Source organism: Chrysochloris asiatica, unplaced genomic scaffold (assembly GCF_000296735.1).
Source record: "Chrysochloris asiatica unplaced genomic scaffold, ChrAsi1.0 scaffold00363, whole genome shotgun sequence".
In the NCBI taxonomy this organism is placed as follows: Eukaryota; Metazoa; Chordata; class Mammalia; order Afrosoricida; family Chrysochloridae; genus Chrysochloris; species Chrysochloris asiatica.
The window spans coordinates 355408-375405 of record NW_006408881.1 but is presented as its reverse complement, the minus strand read 5'-3'; the positions used below and the strand labels follow the sequence as shown (position 1 = coordinate 375405).

The following is a 19998-nucleotide window of genomic DNA, read 5'->3' as shown; positions in this document are numbered from 1 at the left end:
CTTGAATATATCCCACCTGAATTCAGAGATCATATGAAGAACAGATTTGATACATTAAACACTAAAGACCAAAGACCAGAAGAGTTGTGGGATGACATCAACAACATCATACATTAAGAAAGCAAAGTCATTAAGAAGACAAGAAAGAAGGAAAAAGTCAAAATGGATGCCAGAAGAGACACTGAAACTTGCTCTCCAGTGCAGCACTACTAAAGCAAATGGAAGAAATGAGAAGGTCCAAGAGCTGAACAAAAAATTTCAAAGATCAGTTCAAGAAGATAAAGCCAAATATTACAACAAAATGTGCAAAGACTTGGAATCAGAAAACCAAAAAGGAAGAACACACGCAGCATTTCTCAAGCTGGGGGAACTGAAGAAAATATTTAAGTCTCGACTTTCGTTATTGAAAGATTCTCTGGGCAAATTATTGAATGATGCAGAGAACATCAAGAGAAGATGGAAGGAATACACAGAGTCACTGTACCAAAAGGAAATCGTTAATGTTCTACTGTTTCAAGAGGTAGCATATGTTCAAGAGCCAATGATACTGAAGGAGGAAGTCCAAGGTGCATTGAAGGAATTGGCAAAGAACAAGGCACCTGGAATTGATGGAATAAAAATAGAAATATTTCAAGAAAGTGAGGCGGCACAGGAGGCACTCACTCACCTCTGCCAAGAAATTTGGAAGACAAATATCTGGCCAACTGACTGGAAGAGATCCATATTTGTGCCCATTCCAAAGAGAGGTGACTCAACGGAATGCGGAAATTATCAGACAATATCTTTGATATCCCATGCAAGTAAAGTTTTACTAAAGGTAATACAGAAATGGCTGCAAGCATACACTGACAGAGAACCTCCAGAAGCCCAGGCTGGATTCAGAAGAGGCCGTGGAATGAGGGATATCATTGCTGATGTATGATGGATCTTGGCTGAAAGCAGAGAATATCAGAAAGATGTTTACCTGTGTGCTTTATTGACCACGCAAAGGCTTTCGATTGTGTGGATCATGACAAACTATGGACAATATTGTGAAGTATGAGTATTCTAGAACACTTTATTGTGCTCATGAGGAATCTGTACATGGACCAAGTTGTTCGAACAGAACATGGGAACACTGAATGGTTTAAAACTAAGAAAGGTGTGAGACAAGGTTGTATTCTTTCGGCATACTTATTCAACCTGTATGCTGAGCAAATAATCTGAGAAGCTGGGTTCTATGAAGAAAAACGTGGCATCAGGCTTGGAGGAAGACTCATAAACAACCTGCAATATGCAGATGAGACAACCTGGCATGCTGAAAGTGAAGAGGACTTAAAACTGATCAAGATCAAAGAGCACAGCGTTCGGTATGGATTACATCTCAATGTCAAGAAAACAAAAATCCTCACCACTGGACCAATAAACAACATTCTTATCAACGGAGAAAAGACTGAAGTTGTCAAGGACTTGATTCTTCTTGGATCAACTATCAACACTCATAGAAGCAGCAGTAAAGAAATCCATCAACATATTGCATTAGGCAAATCTGCTGCACAAGACCTTTTTAAAGTGTAGTAGAGTAAAGATGTCAGCTTGAGGACTAAGGTGTGCCTGACCCAAGCCATGGTATTTTTAATAACCTCATATGCATGCGAAAGTTGGACAGTGAATAAGGAAGACCATAGAAGAATTGATGCTTTTGAGTTATGGTATTGGAGGAGAATATTCAAAGTGCAATGGGCTGCCAAAAGAACCAATAGATCCATTTTGGAGAAAGTACAGTCAGAGTGCTCCTTGGAGGCCAAGATGGCCAAACTTCGTCTCTCATACTTCGGACATATTGTCAGGACGGACCAGTTGCTAGAGAAGGATATCATGTTTGGTAGGGTGGAGGGTTAGAGAAAAAGAGGAAGACCCCCAGGGAGATGGAATGGCCAAGTGGTAGTATCGATGGACTCAAGTGTGGGAACAGTAGTGAGGTTGGCTCAGTATCAGGCAGTGTTTCGTTCTACTGTGCATAGGGTCGCTATGAGTTGGTAATGACTCAATGGCACCTAACAGCAATGCCTAAGGAGCTCTGGTACTGTAGCAGTTATGAGTTGGACTGCTAACCTTAAGGTCAGCAGTCGAAACTACCTACTATTCCGCAGGAGAAGATAAGGCTTTTTGCTCCCACTAAGATTTATAGCCTCAGAAATCCTATCCAGGGTTGCTATGAGTCAGAACCAACTCCATGGCACACTATCACCACCACCACCAATGCCTAGGATATGGATCTTTATTATGCATTCCATTTCCATTTTTGACAACTCTAATTTTCCTAGATTCATACTTCATAATTTCCATGTTGAAATTATTAATGGATGTACACAGTTGTTTCTCCACATTTTTAGCATCCTGAAAGTTTTAGTCTATTCCCGTCTAATCTACTTTGTGGAGGCAGCTCTTTCTCAGTTGTTTTTGAGTATTTATCAACATAAAAGGTTCATTTTCCAGCACTACATCTGACAATATGCTGCTGCTATTCATAATGCTTTCAGTTTTGGGTACTGTATCTGACAATGTTCTGCTACTACTCATAAGGCTTTCAGTGGTTAAACATTCAGAAGCAGTCTGCCTCTGTTTCTTCCTCATCTGTCTTAGTGTGGAAGGTGTCTCCTGAAACCTGTCCACCATGGGTAAACCAAGCGTTTAAGATACCAGTGGCACAGTTTCTAGCGCCACAGCAATAAGTAAGGCACCACAGTACAGCAAACTGACAGATGAGTGGTAGAGAGACAAATATACCAGCTCTAATATATGGCATAAATGAACTATCAAATACTAAGTGAAAACACACACACAGCAGAAGACAAACTAGATGACTGGTACCTCTACTGTGTATCAAAAGATTTCAACAGGAGAGTCAAGACTCTTTGTAGGCATCAACACAAGAAAAGTCAGCCCATCAGGGAAAATTTCCTTTTAGGACTAGTATGCTCACTGGTGATCACCTGGGTCTACTTGTGAGTGAAAGTGGGGGAAGTGCAGCAATCTTCATTGACATGGGTGAGTTTGGCCATGTTCCATTGGTACCTGTTGATCTTGAGATGAAAGAGAGAAGAGGAAGGGCTGGCTGGTCTGAAGTTTAGGAAGATGTATGAATTCCTGAGCCCATGGGTGCAATGTAGCCCCTGGGGGCTAAAGCTGAGAGTCAAGCAGACAGCTGATCTAAAGTGCAGGGAGGTGTGTATGAACTCCCAAACTTGCAGCAAGTATCCATTTGACCTAACTTAGATAGTTACATTAACTATAAGAATGGGGCGGGCTATAAAGGCACAAAGTGGCTAGTTTACAAGCTTTCATGAGTGTATTTGGTTTTAGACTTGGGGGGTGGGGGTAAGGTAGAATCCCCACTGAATAGTTTTCCTCATTTCCAGATGGATCTGGTTAAAGGAGAGGGGGTTATGGTGATAGGATTTTGTGAGTAATTGTTAGCAAGATTAATTGTGACAGTCACAACTGTAATTGTAGAAGATGTGTAGCTAAAGCAGGGAGCAGCTAAACTTTCATTTCAGGAACTGATGATCCCAGGACCATCAAGAAGGGGAGCATGAGATCCCTATCTAGAAAAGCAGCAACAGCAGAGACAATGGCAGAGGCAGTGGCATGGAGAGACAGAGTAGTTTTGGGCTCTAAAACTAAAGTAGTTGTACCATTTTACAGTTCCATCAGTAATAGATGAGGGTTCCTAGCTTTCTACACTATCAACAGCATTTGTTGTATACTGTTTTTTGTTTTTTCTTTTAACTTTGCTATTACTGCTGGCGTGAGATGATATCTTTTGATTTGTATCTTTAGTGGCTAACAGGGATGTTATGGGTTGGAATCAACTCAACAGTACTTAACAACAACAGTGGTAATGATTGTCAACATTTCTTTATGTGTTTGTTGCCCACCTGAGTGTTTTCTTTGATGAGGCATCTGTTCACGTTCTCTGCCCGTGTTTTAATAGAATGATTTGTCTTTCTGTTGTTGAGACCATCTATAAATTGTAGAGCTTTGTCCCTTGTCTAATATGTCATTGCCAAAAATGCTTTACTCTTTTTTTTTTTTTAAACTTTGTATTATGAATTGAGTGACGGTTTGCAGACAAGATCATCAGCTTTACATTAAATAAACGTTTAATACACTTTGTTTCATCTTAATGATTATAATCTCCTGCAACAACAGTTATCCTACTACCAACTACTGCAGAAAACGGTGTCCTGGTGTGGCACTGTGGGTTAATGTGCAAAACTGCAAAACTGTTTGAACTGCAAGGTTGGAGGTTCAAGCTCACCAGCTGCTCCTCGGAAACCCTATTTAGGGTCGCTATAGGTTGGAGGCAACTCGATGGCACTTAACAAAAAACAACTGCAGTAAACAGTTATGTTGCTGCTCTAAAAAGCTGTAAATAGAAAATAGAAATGCCATATACTTTTTATATATCCTAGAGAAGTAAAAGCTGTGACTCTAATATATATGGTTGTTGGCAAGCGCCACTGAGTTGGTTCTGATTCACAGGGAACCTGTATAGGAGCGGCTAGTAAGTCTGAACCACAGATAGCAGTTCAAAAGACCCTGTAGTTTAGTACATTATTCCATAATACCACATCAGGACTCCCCAATATATAAATATATATATTTATATCTATATATGGCACCTGTTTTCATAACAGAACTATCCACAATAGAAAAAAGATAGAAACAACCTAATGCTCATCAATGGAAGAATGGGTAAACAAACTATTGTTGTTGTTGTAAGTGCCATCGAGTCAGTTCCAACCCATAGCGACCCTGCATAGGGTTTTCAAGGAGTGACTGGCGAGCCTGAACTGCCGACCTTGCAGTTCAAATGACTTTGCAGTCTGGCACATTAACCCACAACGCCACACCAGAATTACCTAAAAACAATTGAATACTTGTCATTGCTTTTGTTAAGTGACACCAAGTCAGGTTCCAACCCATAGCGACCCTGTATAGGGTTTCCAAGAAGTGGCTGGTAAGCTTCAGGCATTCCATAATTTTATCCTTAAAAGTTTTATGAAGATGTAGATCTAAGCATATTAATATTTTCACATTTTATACTTTAAATATTTTTATACTGCCTGATCTTCCTTCTTGAAATAATATTACTTTTGGGATTAAGATTTTAAAAATTAAGAAAATAAGGAAAAATCAATAAACTAAGTATGTTGTGATGCCTTTTTTTCCAGCAATTATTGAACAAGGTACTTGTTCTAAGTATTTGAATCCATCATTACATTTAAATACATAAGAATTCTGAGATGTTATAAATACACACATTTCATCCAGAGAGGCTGAGAAGCATACTCGAGCCACACAGCTAGAACGTAGATTTAAAAATCTGCACATGAACAAATTATGCAAAATTCGACACACTTATCAGAAAACTTTCCCAATTATGCACTTTAAAGCAACAAGGTAACACAATTTATGCCTTGCTCACCCTGAAGGTCTAGGTGAGCCGGATGTGCTCCGCAAAGAATTTTCCACTCGAGGACTGGCCACTTCAGGAGGCTGAGGAGGAATGAGTGTTTTCCGAACTGCCATTCTGAGAGACAGACAAATGAGGAAAGAGGAGTCAAAGAGCATCAGAGGATAAGCAGACAACACATTCATGTGCCAAGCATACCTATGGCAAAGAAAAGCACTATATTGGCTATGTATATTCTAAATTATTTTATCAAAATAACACATGCTCATTATTTAAGAAGCAAAATAGCATTAAAAGGCATTCAAGGTCACTGCTCTATCCCTCCTTACTTCCTGCCAGTCTCCTTCCAGAAAGCAACCAGCTGCTGCTTCTAACATGCCACATCTCTTTACATATTATGCATATACTATTAATTTTGATTACTCAATTTTTGACATTCATTATCTATTAGGGTTGTTGTTGTTAGGTGCCTCTGAGTCAACGGTATTAGTGACCCTATGCATAACAGAATGAAACACTGTTTGATCCTGTGTCATATTCATAATTGTTAAGTTTGAGTCCACTGCTGCTGCCATTGCATCAATCCATCTCATTGGGTCTTCCTCTTTTTCACTGATCCTCCACTTTACCAAGCATGATGTTCTTCAGGGACTGGTTCCTTCTGATAACATGTCCTAAGTATGAGAGATGAAGTCTTGCCATCCTGGCTTCTAAGGAGCATCCTGGCTGCATTGCTTCCAAGACAGATTTGTTTGTTCTTATAGCAGTCCTTGGTACTTTGAATATTCTTCTCCAACACCATAATACACATGTATCGATTCTTCTTAGTTCACTGCACAACTTTCACATGAATATGAGGCTAAGGAAAATACCACGGCTTTAGTAAGGGGCACCTTAGTCCTCAACCTGACATTTTTGCTTTTTAATATTTCAAAGAAGTCTTTTACAGCACATTTGCCTAGCGCAATATCATTTGCTTTCTTGACTGCTGTTTCCATGAATGTTGATTATGGAAACAACAACTTCAATATTTTCTCCATTTATCATGATGTTACTTATTGTTCCCGTTGTGAATACTTTTATTTTCTTTGCATTGAGGTGCAATCCATACTGATGGCTGTAGCCTTTGATCCTAATCAGTCAATATTTTAAATTCTCTTTGCTTCCAGCAAGCAAGGCTGTATCACCTGCATATTGCATGTTGTTAATGAGTCTTCCTCCTATTCATATGCCACGTTCTTCTTAATATAAAATCCATATACAGAATGAACAAGTATGGTAAAAGGATACAACCCTGGGGCATACCTTTCCTGATTTTAAATCATTCAATCCCTCCTTGTTCTGTTTTAATACTTGCCTCTGGGTCTATGCACAGGTTCCTCATGACCACAATAAAGTGTTCTGAAATATCCACTGTTCGCAATGTAATCTAGTTTGTCACGATCCACACAGTTGAAAACCTTTTCATAGTCAATAAATCACAAGTAAATATCTTTCTGGTATTCTTTGTTTTCAGCCACTATTCATCTGATGTCAGCAATGATGTCCTTCTTTCCACATCCTATTCTGATCCAGCTTTAATTTTGTGCAGTTCTGTCAAATGTACTGCTGCAACAGTATTTGAATGATCTTCAGCAAAATTTTACTTACATGTAATGTTAATGATATTGTTCAATGTTTTCCACATTCTGTTGTGTCACCTCTCTTTGGAATGGAAACAAATACATGTCTCTTCCAATTAGCATACATGAGTGAACACTACCTACCAGTACTGGAGCATTTTGTTGAAAGATTTCAATTTGCATTCTGTGCAATCCCAGAACCTTGTTTCCCGCCAGTGCCTCAGTGCAGCTTGGACTTGTTCTTTTGGTATCATCAGTTCTTGATCATATGGTACTTCTTGAAATAGCTGAACATCAACCTTTTTTTTTTTTTAAGTACAGTGACTCCGTGTATCTTTTCATTATACTTATTCTGTCTATATACTGATCAAATCATCTGAGAAGCCGAATTATTTCTTTCGATGCTTTCTGTATCATTCTATATTTTACCATTCCTTCAATACTGTAAGCTGAGGTTTGAATTTTTCCTTTGGTTCTTTCAGCTTGAGAAATATTTAGCATATTTTTCTCTTTAGGTTTTCTAACTCCACGTCTTTGCATACTTCATTATAATAGTCGACTGTTCTTTTAGAGCTACCCTTTGAAATTTTTTGTTCAGCTTTTTTACTTTCTCATTTCTTCCATTTGTTTTAGCTACTCTATGTCCAAGAGCAAGCTTCAGAGACTCTTCTTAAAATCATTTTTGCCTTTTCTTTCTTTCCTGTCTTTTTATTGGCCTTTTGCTTTCTTCCTGTATGATGCTGATGTCATGGCACAACTCTTCTGGTCTTTGGTCACTAGTGTCTAACCCATCAATCTTATCTGTTCTTGAGATAGTCTCTAAATTCATGTAGGATATATTCAAGGTCATATTTTGGTTCTCGTGGCCTTGTTTTAAAGTTTCTTCAGTCATTAAGGTTGATGAGGATTATAATGCGACCACCGCCTTTGCTTCCCTCATCTTCCCAATATAGCAATATTATAATTTAAACATATATATGCATTTATAGGAGTCCTGGTATGGTGTTGCAAGATAAGCACAGGACAGCAAGGTAGGTTTGAAGCACAAGGTTGTTGTTGCTGTTAAGTGCCCTCGAGTTGGCACCGATTCATAGCGACCCTATGCACAGTAGAACAAAACACTGCCTGATCCTGGGCCAACCTCAGTACTGTTGCCACGCTTGAGGCCATTGATGCTGCCACCTGGCCAATCCATCTCATTAGGGGTCTTCCCCTTTCTCTCTGACCCTCCACCTTACCAAACATGACATCCTTCTCCAGTGACTGGTCCTTCAGACAATATGTCTGAAGTATGAGAGACAGAGTCTGGCCATCTTGGCCTCCAAGGAGCACTCTGGCTGCACTTCTTCCAAAATGGATGTATTGGTTCTTTTGGCAGCCCATGGCACTTTCAATATTCTCCTCCAACACCATAACTCAAAAGCATCAATTCTTCTATGGTCTTCCTTATTCACTGTCCAGCTTTCACATGCATGAGGTTATTGAAAATACCATGGCTTGGGTCAGGCACACCTTAGTCCTCAAGCTGACATCTTTATTCTTCAACACTTTAAAAAGGTCTTGTGCAGCAGATTTGCCTAATGCAATATGTTGATGGATTTCTTTACTGCTGCTTCTATGAGTGTTGATAGTTGATCCAAGAAGAATCAAGTCCTTGACAACTTCAGTCTTTTCTCCGTTGATAAGAATGTTGTTTATTGGTCCAGTGGTGAGGATTTTTTTTTTTCTTTACATTGAAATATAACCAATAACGATGGCTGTGCTCTTTGATCTTGATCAGTAAATGTTTTAAGTCCTCTTCACTTTCAGCAAGCCAGGTTGTCTCATTTGCATATCGCAGGTTGTTAATGAGTCTTTCTCCAATCCTGATGCCATGGTGTTTTTTTTTTCATATTATTTGCTCAGCATACAGGTTGAATAAGTATGGTGAAAGAATACAACCTTGTCTCACACCTTTCTTAATTTTAAACCATTAAGTGTTCCCATGTTCTGTTCAAACAACTGCCTCTTGGTCCAGGTACAGATCAAACTCACCAGACACTCCTTGGAAACCCTACACTGGGTCACTAAGAGTTGAAAATGACTTGATGGCACTTAACAACAACATGTGTTTATAACCATTAATATGCTTAAGCATTTATACATAGTTGAGGTAGTTTCTGAAATGCAACTGAAAAATAATTTATTAATCAAGGATTAAGTGTTCAATTGTGAGGGAAGTGAATTTACTTAGCATAGCTTTGCTATCCTTGGCCCTGGTAACTCATACTCTAACACAAGGATTGGTTAGTTTTGTCATTTCAGAAAGAGAAACAGAAAGATCTGAGGACCATCAAGAAAGACGAGCCATGAGTGAACATGAGATTCCCTGCCTGATAGCAAAGGAAGCTGCATGGAATGACAGAGTAGCAGGGCTTTCCGACCTGGACAGAGTAAAGGTAAGTGTTTTCAGACAATAGGCTGTCTTGCAGAATGTGCCTCTTTGGACATTTATCCAAAGTGCTAAAGATTTGTACTACTTGTCTGAGAAGGACAGAGGTCAAGGGGCCACAAGCTGAGAGGATGAAGACCAGAGAGAGGCATGCCTACGGCAAGGATGAGAAGAGGCAATCATGAACGGAGAAATGCTATACTGAGAGTTGTCTGAACCTAAATTGTACCATTAACTTCCTTAATAAACCCCATCATAAGTACTGTCTGTGAGTTCTGTGTGGCCAATGCAAGAGATTATCAAACCCAGCAGAAAAATAGAGGTGTGGGAGGAGTGTTTGGTATCAGGATAGGGTAAAGAAAGGAGAATGCAGGCATGTCTGACCTCTGCTGATGTGGAATTGGATTCTTCTTCCCCCTTGTGAAGCTGGAGGTCAGACATGATAACTGTGACATTTTGAAAAATGTATCATATTACTGCTGTTACTGTTGAGTTGATTCTGACTCATGGTAATCCCATATGTGCAAAGTACAAATACTCCACAGGATATTCAAGGTTGTGACCTTTAATAAGCAGATCAACAGGTCTGTCTTCTGAGGTATCTGTAAGTGAATTTGAACTGCCAACTTTTTGGTTAATAGTCAAGCATTAGTTAATATTATAGTGAGGCCAAGTAAAGCTAGAACTGAAAATTAACCATTGAGTTTAGCAACATGGAAGCAGGCTTAGAGCGGTGAGGGCAAATGCCAGATGAGAGTGAATTTGAATGAAACTGGCTAGGACTAGAATATACCATTTTTCAATTCCTAAAAACTAATCTTATGGTTGGTTATGACTTGGAACACTGTGATCCATTAAGATTTTCATTGATTTTAGGAGTAGATCTCTCCAGATTATTTCCTTCTATTAATTCAGAAGTTTCACTGAAATTTGTTCAGCCTTAATGCAACACACAAGACCCTGCTGAAAGATGGGGTGGTGGTTGCACATGCAGTATACTGGAAATCAAATGCAGAACTTCTGCGTGCAGGCAATTCTACCATCCGTACTCCGAACTAATCATGGGGACAGAGTCCTGGTGTGGTGTTATAGGATAAGCACTGGACTCTTAATTACAAGGTTCACAGTTGGTGGCTCAAACCCACCAGGTGCTCTTTAGAAACCCTATACAGGGTTGTTATGAGTTGGGAACAATTCGATAGCACTTTAAAATGGCAATCATGGGAACAGTACAGGATTGGGCTACATTTTGTTGTGATTCATGGGCCAACTCAAAAGACAGCAGCTAACACGAACAACAATGATTGGATATGAGCATCAAGGAAGCTAACATCTCAAAAAAGATGACCACTAGGTAGATGTTCACGTCTCCAGTAAAAGACTAAATAACACTACCTACAAACTAGTTTTGGAGTCCTGGTGTGGCGCTGTGAGCTAATGTGTTAGACTGTAAAGTCATCTGAATTGTAAGGTTGGTGGTTCAAGCTCACCAACTGCTCCTTGGAGACCCTATACAGGGTTGCTATGGATCGGAATCGACTTGACAGCACTTAACAACAACAACAACAAACTAGTCTTGTCAGAAAAAAGAAAAGGTAATTCTAATCAAGACTTTAGATTCAGTTATAAGTTACAGAAATGTGGAGGGAAAATGAAGTAAAACTACACTATGAAGATTCAATCAGCAAAATCCAGAGAGAGTGAAGAAGTCTAAGACCAAGCTTCTTCAATTGAAGGAGCTCTGGTAGCATAGTGGTTACAAAATGGGCTGCTAACCTCACAGTCAGCAGTTCGAAACTACCAGCTGTTCTGTGGGAGAAAGATGAGGCTTTCTGCTCCCTTAAAGATTTGCATCCTCAGAAACCCTATGCAGGGTCGCTACGAATCGGAACCGACTCCTGGGTTCATAACAACAACAAAGAAATACATATGGAAGATATCTGTATATTTATAGTCTTATAAGATTTATCTACTAACCACACAATATGTGTGCAAGCTTACCCATTTCAATATTGATTCAAGAAAATAAAAACAAAACAAAATGTGTGACATTTGAGACAACTGAAAATTTAACAATAACTGGACATTTGATGACACTAAAGAGTTATATGGAGTACTGGTGTGGTACTGTGCATTAATGCGTCAGCTGCAAAATTGTTTGAACTGCAAGGTCAGTGGTTCAAGCTCACCAGCTGCTCCTTGGAAACCCTATACAGGGTCGCTATGGGTCGGAATCAACTCAGTGGCACTTAACAACAGACGAAAGAGATACAAATGAAGTGACATGACTTCTGGGATTCATTTCAAAATAACATGGTAAGATGTCACACTGTAATAAGTATATACCAGGGGTCTTCAAAAAGTTATGGAAAATGCATACTATGAAAAAACTGCATGAATTTCAAAATGTTTTTGTACCAATATAAACTCATACTAACTCGTTATCACATATCTCAACAGGATCTAGTTTGAAATACTGAGATTAATAAGATCTCAGTTTGAAAACAGCCTCTATCAGATCAACATGAATTCAGCAAAAATTTAAGCAAGAACAAGCATCAAATTTATGATGACATTTGGGTAGAATGATGAAATCACTGATGCATTAATTAGTTTTATGGGGACAATGTCCCTAAAGAAAGCAGCAACTTACAAATGCATATCCCCATTTAAGAAGAGATGGGATGATGTTGAAAATGAAGCCTATAAAGGCTTTTCATGCTCTAATTTAGAGGACAGATAATTAAAAGCAGAAGCAATAGACAACACCATAGATATCTCAATTGGTTCAGCTTAAACAATTCTGACTGAAATTTTTGAGTAAGATTTCTGATCCAAGAATGCCCAAACTGTTACACCCAGAGCAGCTGCAGACTAGAGCAGAGCTTTCAGTAGAAATTTTAAATAAGTGGGACCAAGATCTTGAAGTATCTCTTTAAAGAATTGTAACAGGAGATGAAACATGGTTTTACCAGTATGATGATCCTGAAGACAAAACACAATTAAAACAATGGCTACCGAGTGGTGGACAGGAGCTCTGGTAGCGTAGTGGTTATGAATCGGGCTGCGAACTGCAAGGTCAGTAGTTTGAAACTACCAGCTGCTCTGTGGGAGGAAAGATGAAGCTTTCTGCTCCCATAAAGATTTACAGCCTCAGAAACCCTGTTCAGGGTCGCTATGAGTCGGAACTGACTCGACGGCACTTAACAACAACCACCACCACCAAGATGTGGAAGTGGTCCAGTCAGGGCAAACAGAGAGTAGTCAAGACCAAAGGTCATGAAAACAGGTTTTGGGGATTTTCAAGACATTTCATTTGTTAACTATCCAAAGGGCCAAAACCCAGTAACATCTGTTTATTAAAAGAATGTTCTGAGCAAGTTTATGCAAAAATATGGCACCAATCATCCCTCTCCCAGCACTCAGTGGCTGCACAGAACTCAGACACCATACTCACGGTTATAGGGTTTATTAGGGAAGTTAACAGGTTATAATTCAGGGCACAGTTCTTCCAGTTCTCTTCAGTTGTGCCTACTAGCAGGCCCTCTTTCTGCCTGGGCAATGTTACATAGCTCTTTTAGGGTTACTGGTAAATGTCCAAAGAACACGTTCACTCCTGAAGGCACCCAGCCCTAGCTCCCCAATTAAGTGCCTGGAGACACCCAACTCTGCAAACAAGTTTTCTGTCCAATAGCACTCAGTTTTACTTGCTCTGTCTCATGTTCTAGCTTTAGTTCTGCTGCTGCACCTTCTCTGGCACTCCTTTAGTGTCTCAGCTTTGTTTCCTGAATCAAGGAGGATCAATATGCAGGGCCTGAAGGACATACTCCACTCTTGGCTCTTCTTCCTTGATGGTACTGAAATGCCCCCTTCTGCTTTTGAGATGGTTTATTTTATATCCACATTAGAGTTTCAAGTTTTTACAATCACAATTAGACCTGTTAACAATCACTCACAACTGAATCATATAATCCATCAGCATTTCTCCGCATCTTCTCTTACCCAGACGCATTAGGAAAAAGCTATTTGGTGAGAATTTACTGTCAATTTAATGCATTGTGGTGGCATGCATGTTGCTATAAGCTATAAAATGCCACTGGTATTTTGAATGCCAGCAGGGTCCCCCATGGTGAGCTTCCAGACTAAGACAGACTTGAAAGGAGAGATGGATTACTTACGTCTTTTGTTGTTGTTGTTATGTGCCGTGGAGTCAGTTCGACTCATGGCGACCCTGTACAGGGTTTCCAAGGCTGTAAATCTTTACAGGAGCAGAAAGCCTCATCTTTCTCCTGCGGAACAACTGGTAGTTTCAAACTGCTGACCCTGAGGTTCGCAGCCCGATTCGTAACCACTAAGCTACCAGAGCGCCACTGAAAATTTTATGAATAGTAGTGAAACACTGTCAGCATCACAATATTGAAATATAATGAACAGCACCAGAATATTGCCAGATATAGTGCTGGAAGATGCTGGAAAAAGTGCACCTTAGGTTGGAAAGTACTCAAATATGTCTGAGGCAGACCTGCCTCCTCAAAGTGGAGTTGACTATAATGACGCAAAAAGAGAAGTCTTCAGGACCTTCATTTGTTGGTAGGGCACAACTCAAAATGAGGAGAAACAGCTGTAAGGCTGGCAGTTCAAAGTCACCAGCCGCTCCTCAGAAACGCTATACAGAGTGGCTATGAGCTGGAATGGACTAGATGACACTAACAACAACTTAACAACAAGGAAGACCAGTTAGTACCACTACTATTCAAAGTTACACACCAACCACTGAAGTCAGTGATGATGAAACTGAAGAGTCTACCAATTTCTTCAGTCTGAAATTGACCAAACATGCAATCAAGATGTATTGATAATTATAGGTGACTGGAATGCAAAGGTTGGAAACAAAGAAGAAGGATCAGTAGTTGGAAAATATGGCCTTGGTGATAGAAATAATGCTGGAGAAAACATGTTAAGAGTTTAGTAAGACCAATGGCTTAGTCATTGCAAATAACTTTGTAAAATAAAATAAAACACACATGGACTTCATGAGATGAAATACACAGAAATCAAGTTGATTACATCTGTGGAAAGAGATGGTGGGAAAGCTTCATATCATCATCCACAACAAGTTGATAGACTGTGGAACAGATTATCAACTACTCTCATGCCAAGTTCAGGCTGAAGGTGAAGAAAATGAAAACACGTCCACAAAAGCCAAAATATGACCTTGAACATTTCCCACCTGAATTTAGAGATCATCTCAAGAACAGATTTGATGCATTTACACACTAACGATCAAAAACCAGAAGAGTTGTGGGATAACATCAAGAACATCACAAAAAACAAAGCAAAAGGTCATTAAGATGACAAGGTAAAAAGAAAAAACCAAAATGGTTGTCAGCTGTGACTCTGAAACTTGATCTCCAGTGTACAGATGCTAAAGCAAATGGAAGAAATGAGGTGAAAGAACTGAACAGAAAATTTCAAATGGCAGCTCGAGAAGATAAAGTCAAATATTAATGAAATGTGTGAAGACCTGGAGCTAGAAAACCAAAAGGGAAGAACATGCTTAGCATTTCTCAAGTTGAAAGAAATGAAAAGATTCAAGCCTTGACTTGAAATACTGAAGGACTCTTTGGGCAAAATATTGAATGATGCAGAAAGCATCAAAATAAGATGGAAGGTATTTGGAGGAAATTACAAAACAGCACAGAGGATGACAAATTAGATTTTGCTACCAGCATTGAATAAAGTACCTGGTGTGGTGCTACAAGATTTGCACTGGACTGCTAACTGCAAGGTCAATGGTTCAAACCCACTAGCCACTCCTCAGAATCCATATACAGGGTCATTATGTGCTGTAACTGACTTGACGGTACTTACCAACAACCACCACCAGCACTGAAGAGTCCTGGGTAGCACAAAGAGTTAAAAGCACTCAACTACTAGTTCAAACTTAGGTTCAAATTCACCTAAAGAGGCCTTGGAAAACAGGCCTGGCAACCTGCTTCCAAAATATCACAGACTTGAAAATCCTACTGCAAAGTTTTCCCATGAGTTGGAATCAATTTAAGGGCAACCAATTACAACAACAATTACCAATGGACGAGTGTCTATTGTTTATACCAATTATATCCAGAAATGGAAGTGTTAGTTAGTATTACTAAGTCTACTCACCCATCAGTGGCAGGTTTCTTTCTGAGTATACTTGGTCGAGGTGATGAGCCCTGGGCTGGAGCGTTGGTGCTGACACTCTGGGTGTGGGTCTGCACTACAGTGGTGGCTGCTGTAGCAGCACTGAAGGTATTGCTAATAGGATTGGCTACAATTGTGGCTCCATCTGCCAACACCACTGCTGAAAGAAGGGGAGGGTCCAGGAAAAAACAATGAAAACAGGGAAATGGATGGAACATTATTACTAAAATGCCACAGAAGTCATATAAAAAGGATCAGACTGCTGGCATTAGAATACCTATGTGAAGATTGTGCAATTTCATGAAAAGAATGGATGTGAGCACAATGTTTATCTGCTTAAAAGCAGATCATGAAGTAGGGAAGCCATGAAGTTTACTGATACATGATCATTAACTATTCGTTTTCTTTGCTCTATAAGCATGTTGTTGTTAAGTGCTATAGAGTCAGTTCCAACTCACATCAACACCGTGTAGGGTTTCTAAGGAGCAGCTGGTGAGTTTTAACTGCCATCCTTGTGATTCAAACTGAACTTGTGGTCCAGTGCTTATCCTACAGTGCCAAAGTCACTAATAATTGAGCTAAGGAACATAAAGCACACAGAGTAAACAGAATATCTCACTCTAAGGAGTACCTTATGTTTTTTATTATATAATTTTTATCATTATTATTCAAATTTGAGAAATGAAAGAAGAGTTACAAATAGACAGGAAACAAGGTCTGCTAGCTTGACAACATGCTCCAAAGTATAATTCAAGAAATGTGCTCCTACATTTTTTCAAATTGCCCCAGAAGTCCCTAATACTACTGGTACCAACACTCTGATCTATCCTGGGGAGCCATTCAACTAATAACTAATTTTAACCAAACTGATGTGGTACTGTAGGATAAGCACTGCTGCTAACCACTGCCACTCCTTAGAAACCCTATACAGGCTTGCTGAGTCAGAATTGACTCTATTGGCACTAACAATAACATATTTTAAATGAGCATCAAAATACTGGTATGCATGACCATAATCAAGAATTAGTTGATCTGAAGACCTACAAAAAATGGACATTTCAAATGGCTAAAATTTCAAACAATAAAATGACTTTTCTAGCAAATACTATTAAAGGTACAACATTTTTCCAGGGTCACTATGAGTCAGACCTGATTCGACGGCACTTAACAACAATTCTTCCACTTGGGTCACTATGGGTCATGTTTTTGGTCAACTGCATTTCTATGACAGTCATTTAATAACTTAAAAGTCTAGAAAAACTTTGATTTTAATAATGAAATTTAACATCAAGACAGCAATTAAAATAATTCGTTCCAAATTGCTCTCTTCATACTGGAGAGTCCAGTGTGGCACTGTAGGATAAGCACTGGACCACAAAGTCAGTTTGAATCATAAAGTCGGATGTTCTAACCCACCAGCTACTCCTTGGAAATCCTGAACAGGGTCGCTGTGAGTTGGGACCGACGTGGTAGCACTAACAAATCTTTATACTACAGATAACACAAATTATAATCTTTAAAATCAAAACCCTGGATGAAAAATTCTTTATAGCTGAGAAATTGCACATTAATATTAAAAGCACAATAATGACTTACTCCCTTTCTTAAAATGCCTACTCTATTAGTATTTCTTTTTAAAAGTACTGACATAGTATTAGCTAATATTAGTATAAGATTTTACAACTTTACATTGAGTGATTGATTAATTATGTGCTGTGGGGTCGGTTCCGATTCATAGTGATGCTGTATAGGGTTTCCAAAGCTGTAAATCTTTATGGGAGCAGAGAGCCTCATTTTTCTTGTGTGGAACTGCTAGTAGTTTCAAACTGCTGACCGTGAGATTAGCAGCCCAACTTGTAACGTTCGCTACCAGAGCTCCTTTACAGCATTACACAGAACCCTTAAAAAAGCATAAGCTGAATGATGGCACTATCAGTACAAAATAAATTTGGTCCCTGAACTAAAAGCCCTTTGCAGAATGCTTCAAACTATGTGCAAATGCCCCATCAAGCAAAGTATGTTACTTCTAATGCTTACAATGACCCTGGAAGGGATATCCTAAGCAATATGTGTTACAAAAAAATATGTAAGGTTTAGAGAAAATACCTGAGGCCACAAAACCAGCCAGTTGTCAGAACATCAACACTACTTTCCAAGTAAAACATTAAAATTACCTGAAGTTTTTCCTTCAGCTGGTGGCTGCTGAGAACTCAATGGAGCAGGCTGTAGTCCTTGTGTGTTGATCGGGGTTGCTGAGTGAATTCCCTGTGTTCCAATTGGGGCTGGCTGTATTCCCTGTGTCCCAATGGGAGCTGGCTGCATCCCTTGTGTACTGATGGGTGCTGGTTGGATCCCTTGGATATGTCGAGCATGAGATGCATCCACTGTCATCAACTGCATGGGGTTTAGGTGTACTGCAGATGCCACCCCAACACCAGTCTGAGCTGTGATGGTGGAGTTTGGAGCCTGAGCTGAAACTAACAATTATTTACAAAGTGAGTGTAAGAATGTTAATGCAGATAAAACCAAGCTACAGAATGAGGAAAAAAGCCTTGAAACTAATCTAATAAATTTTCTACTGTACAAAATCTAAATCCTCATCTGGTTTTCATTAAAGGCTATTTTAAACAAGGTTGGTTGTTTTTCCCCCTACCTCCTACACATCTGATAAAATTATTTTTGTGGATATACTTGAAATGAAATTCAACCAAGAAAACAGCAATTAATTATTAAATTCCAATCATGGGCCAGATATTCAATATTTAAAATAAATTTCTGAAATATATCCATGGCTAGAGAGTCAAGAATCTTTGCTTTATCTAATAAAACCACTATTACATGCACTTCTGAGTATGAAATTCAACATATTCACTGATCTACTGTGCATATTAAAAAACAAAACCCTAAGAAAAACAGTGTTCCTATGAAGTAACAAAAAGAAAGGTTATCCCATTATTCATGGGAAGAATCATGCACAAAAGACTTCTTCTTAGTCATGAAAATAACCCATGGAAGGAGGAATCTGTTTCTAATGCTATTTATTTGAATACAATGTTTTAAAATTTAGACCAGAACTGTCCAGTGGAAATATAATGTAAGTCATATTGTAAATTTTAATTTACATTTTTCAATATCCAGGTGTGGCACTGTAGGATACTCACTGGACTATTAATGGCAAGGTCGGTGGTTCAAACCCACCAATTGCTCCTTGAAAACCCTATACAGGGTTGCTATGATTTGGAACTGACTCAACAGCACTTAATAAGAACAATATTGGAAAAACATAAACTGAAACTCCCCCAAACCACTGAGTCGATGCTGACTCATAGCAATTCATAAGATTTTTAAGACTAATCTTTATATGACCAAACAGCTTCATAGTTTGAACTGTCAACCTTGCAGGTAGCAACCCAATGCCTAACTCACATAGGACTCCTTAAAATGAAACAGGTGAAATGAATTTCAATAACATACAGCATATACCCTGTTGTTGTTAAGTGCCATTTAGTCGGTGCCAACTCAAAGCAACCCAGTATAGGGTTTCCAAGGTACAGCTGGTGAGTTTGAACAGCCAACCCTGTCAAGCTGACCTTGAAGTCATGCACTTATCCTATAGTGCCACACCACGACTCCAGATTTACCCTAATATATATTTTAAAAAAAAGTCATTTCAAAATACACCAATATTTTTGTTGTTGTCAGGTGCTTTCGAGTCAGAACCGACTCAAAGCAACACCATGCACAGCAGAATGAAAAAATGTGCGATCCTGGGCCAACCTCACTACTGCTGCCACACTTGACGCCATCCATGATGCCACCTGGCTGATCCATCTCGTTGGGGGTCTTCATCTTTTTCTCTGACCCTCCATCTTACCCAGCATGACATCCTTCTCCAGCGACTGTTCTCTCCGGAAGATGTGTCCAAAGTAGGAGAGACGAAGCTTAGCCATCTTGGCCTTCAAGGAACACTCTGGTTGCACTTCTTCCAAAACAGATCTATTGGTTCTTTTGGCAGTCCACGGTGCTGTCAGTATTCTCCTCCAACACCATAACTCAAAGGCATAAATTCTTCTACGATCTTCCTTATTCACTGTCCAGCTTTTGCATCCATATGGGGTTATTGAAAATACCATGGCTTGGGTCAGGTGCACCTTAGTCCTCAAGCTGACACCTCTGCTCTTCAGTACTTTAAAAAGTTCCTGTGAAGCAGATTTGCCCAATGCAATACGTCGTCTGATCTCTTGACTGCTGCTTCCACGAGTGTTGACAGTTGATCCAAGAAGAATGAAGTCCTTGACAAC

At 39.3% G+C, this 19998-nt stretch overlaps 1 protein-coding gene across 1 annotated transcript in view; it reads right to left on the bottom strand.

Moving 5' to 3' along the window:
• Positions 1 to 19998, bottom strand: part of LOC102818868 (histone deacetylase complex subunit SAP130-like) — a 156726-nt gene that overhangs the window by 32965 nt on the left and 103763 nt on the right. The window contains exons 12-14 of the mRNA XM_006876205.1: positions 17872 to 18174; positions 15680 to 15857; positions 5474 to 5578 (exon numbers count right to left, since the gene is read on the bottom strand). Coding sequence (XP_006876267.1) covers positions 5474 to 5578; positions 15680 to 15857; positions 17872 to 18174 — 586 coding nt within the window. The remainder of the gene's footprint in view (positions 1 to 5473; positions 5579 to 15679; positions 15858 to 17871; positions 18175 to 19998) is intronic.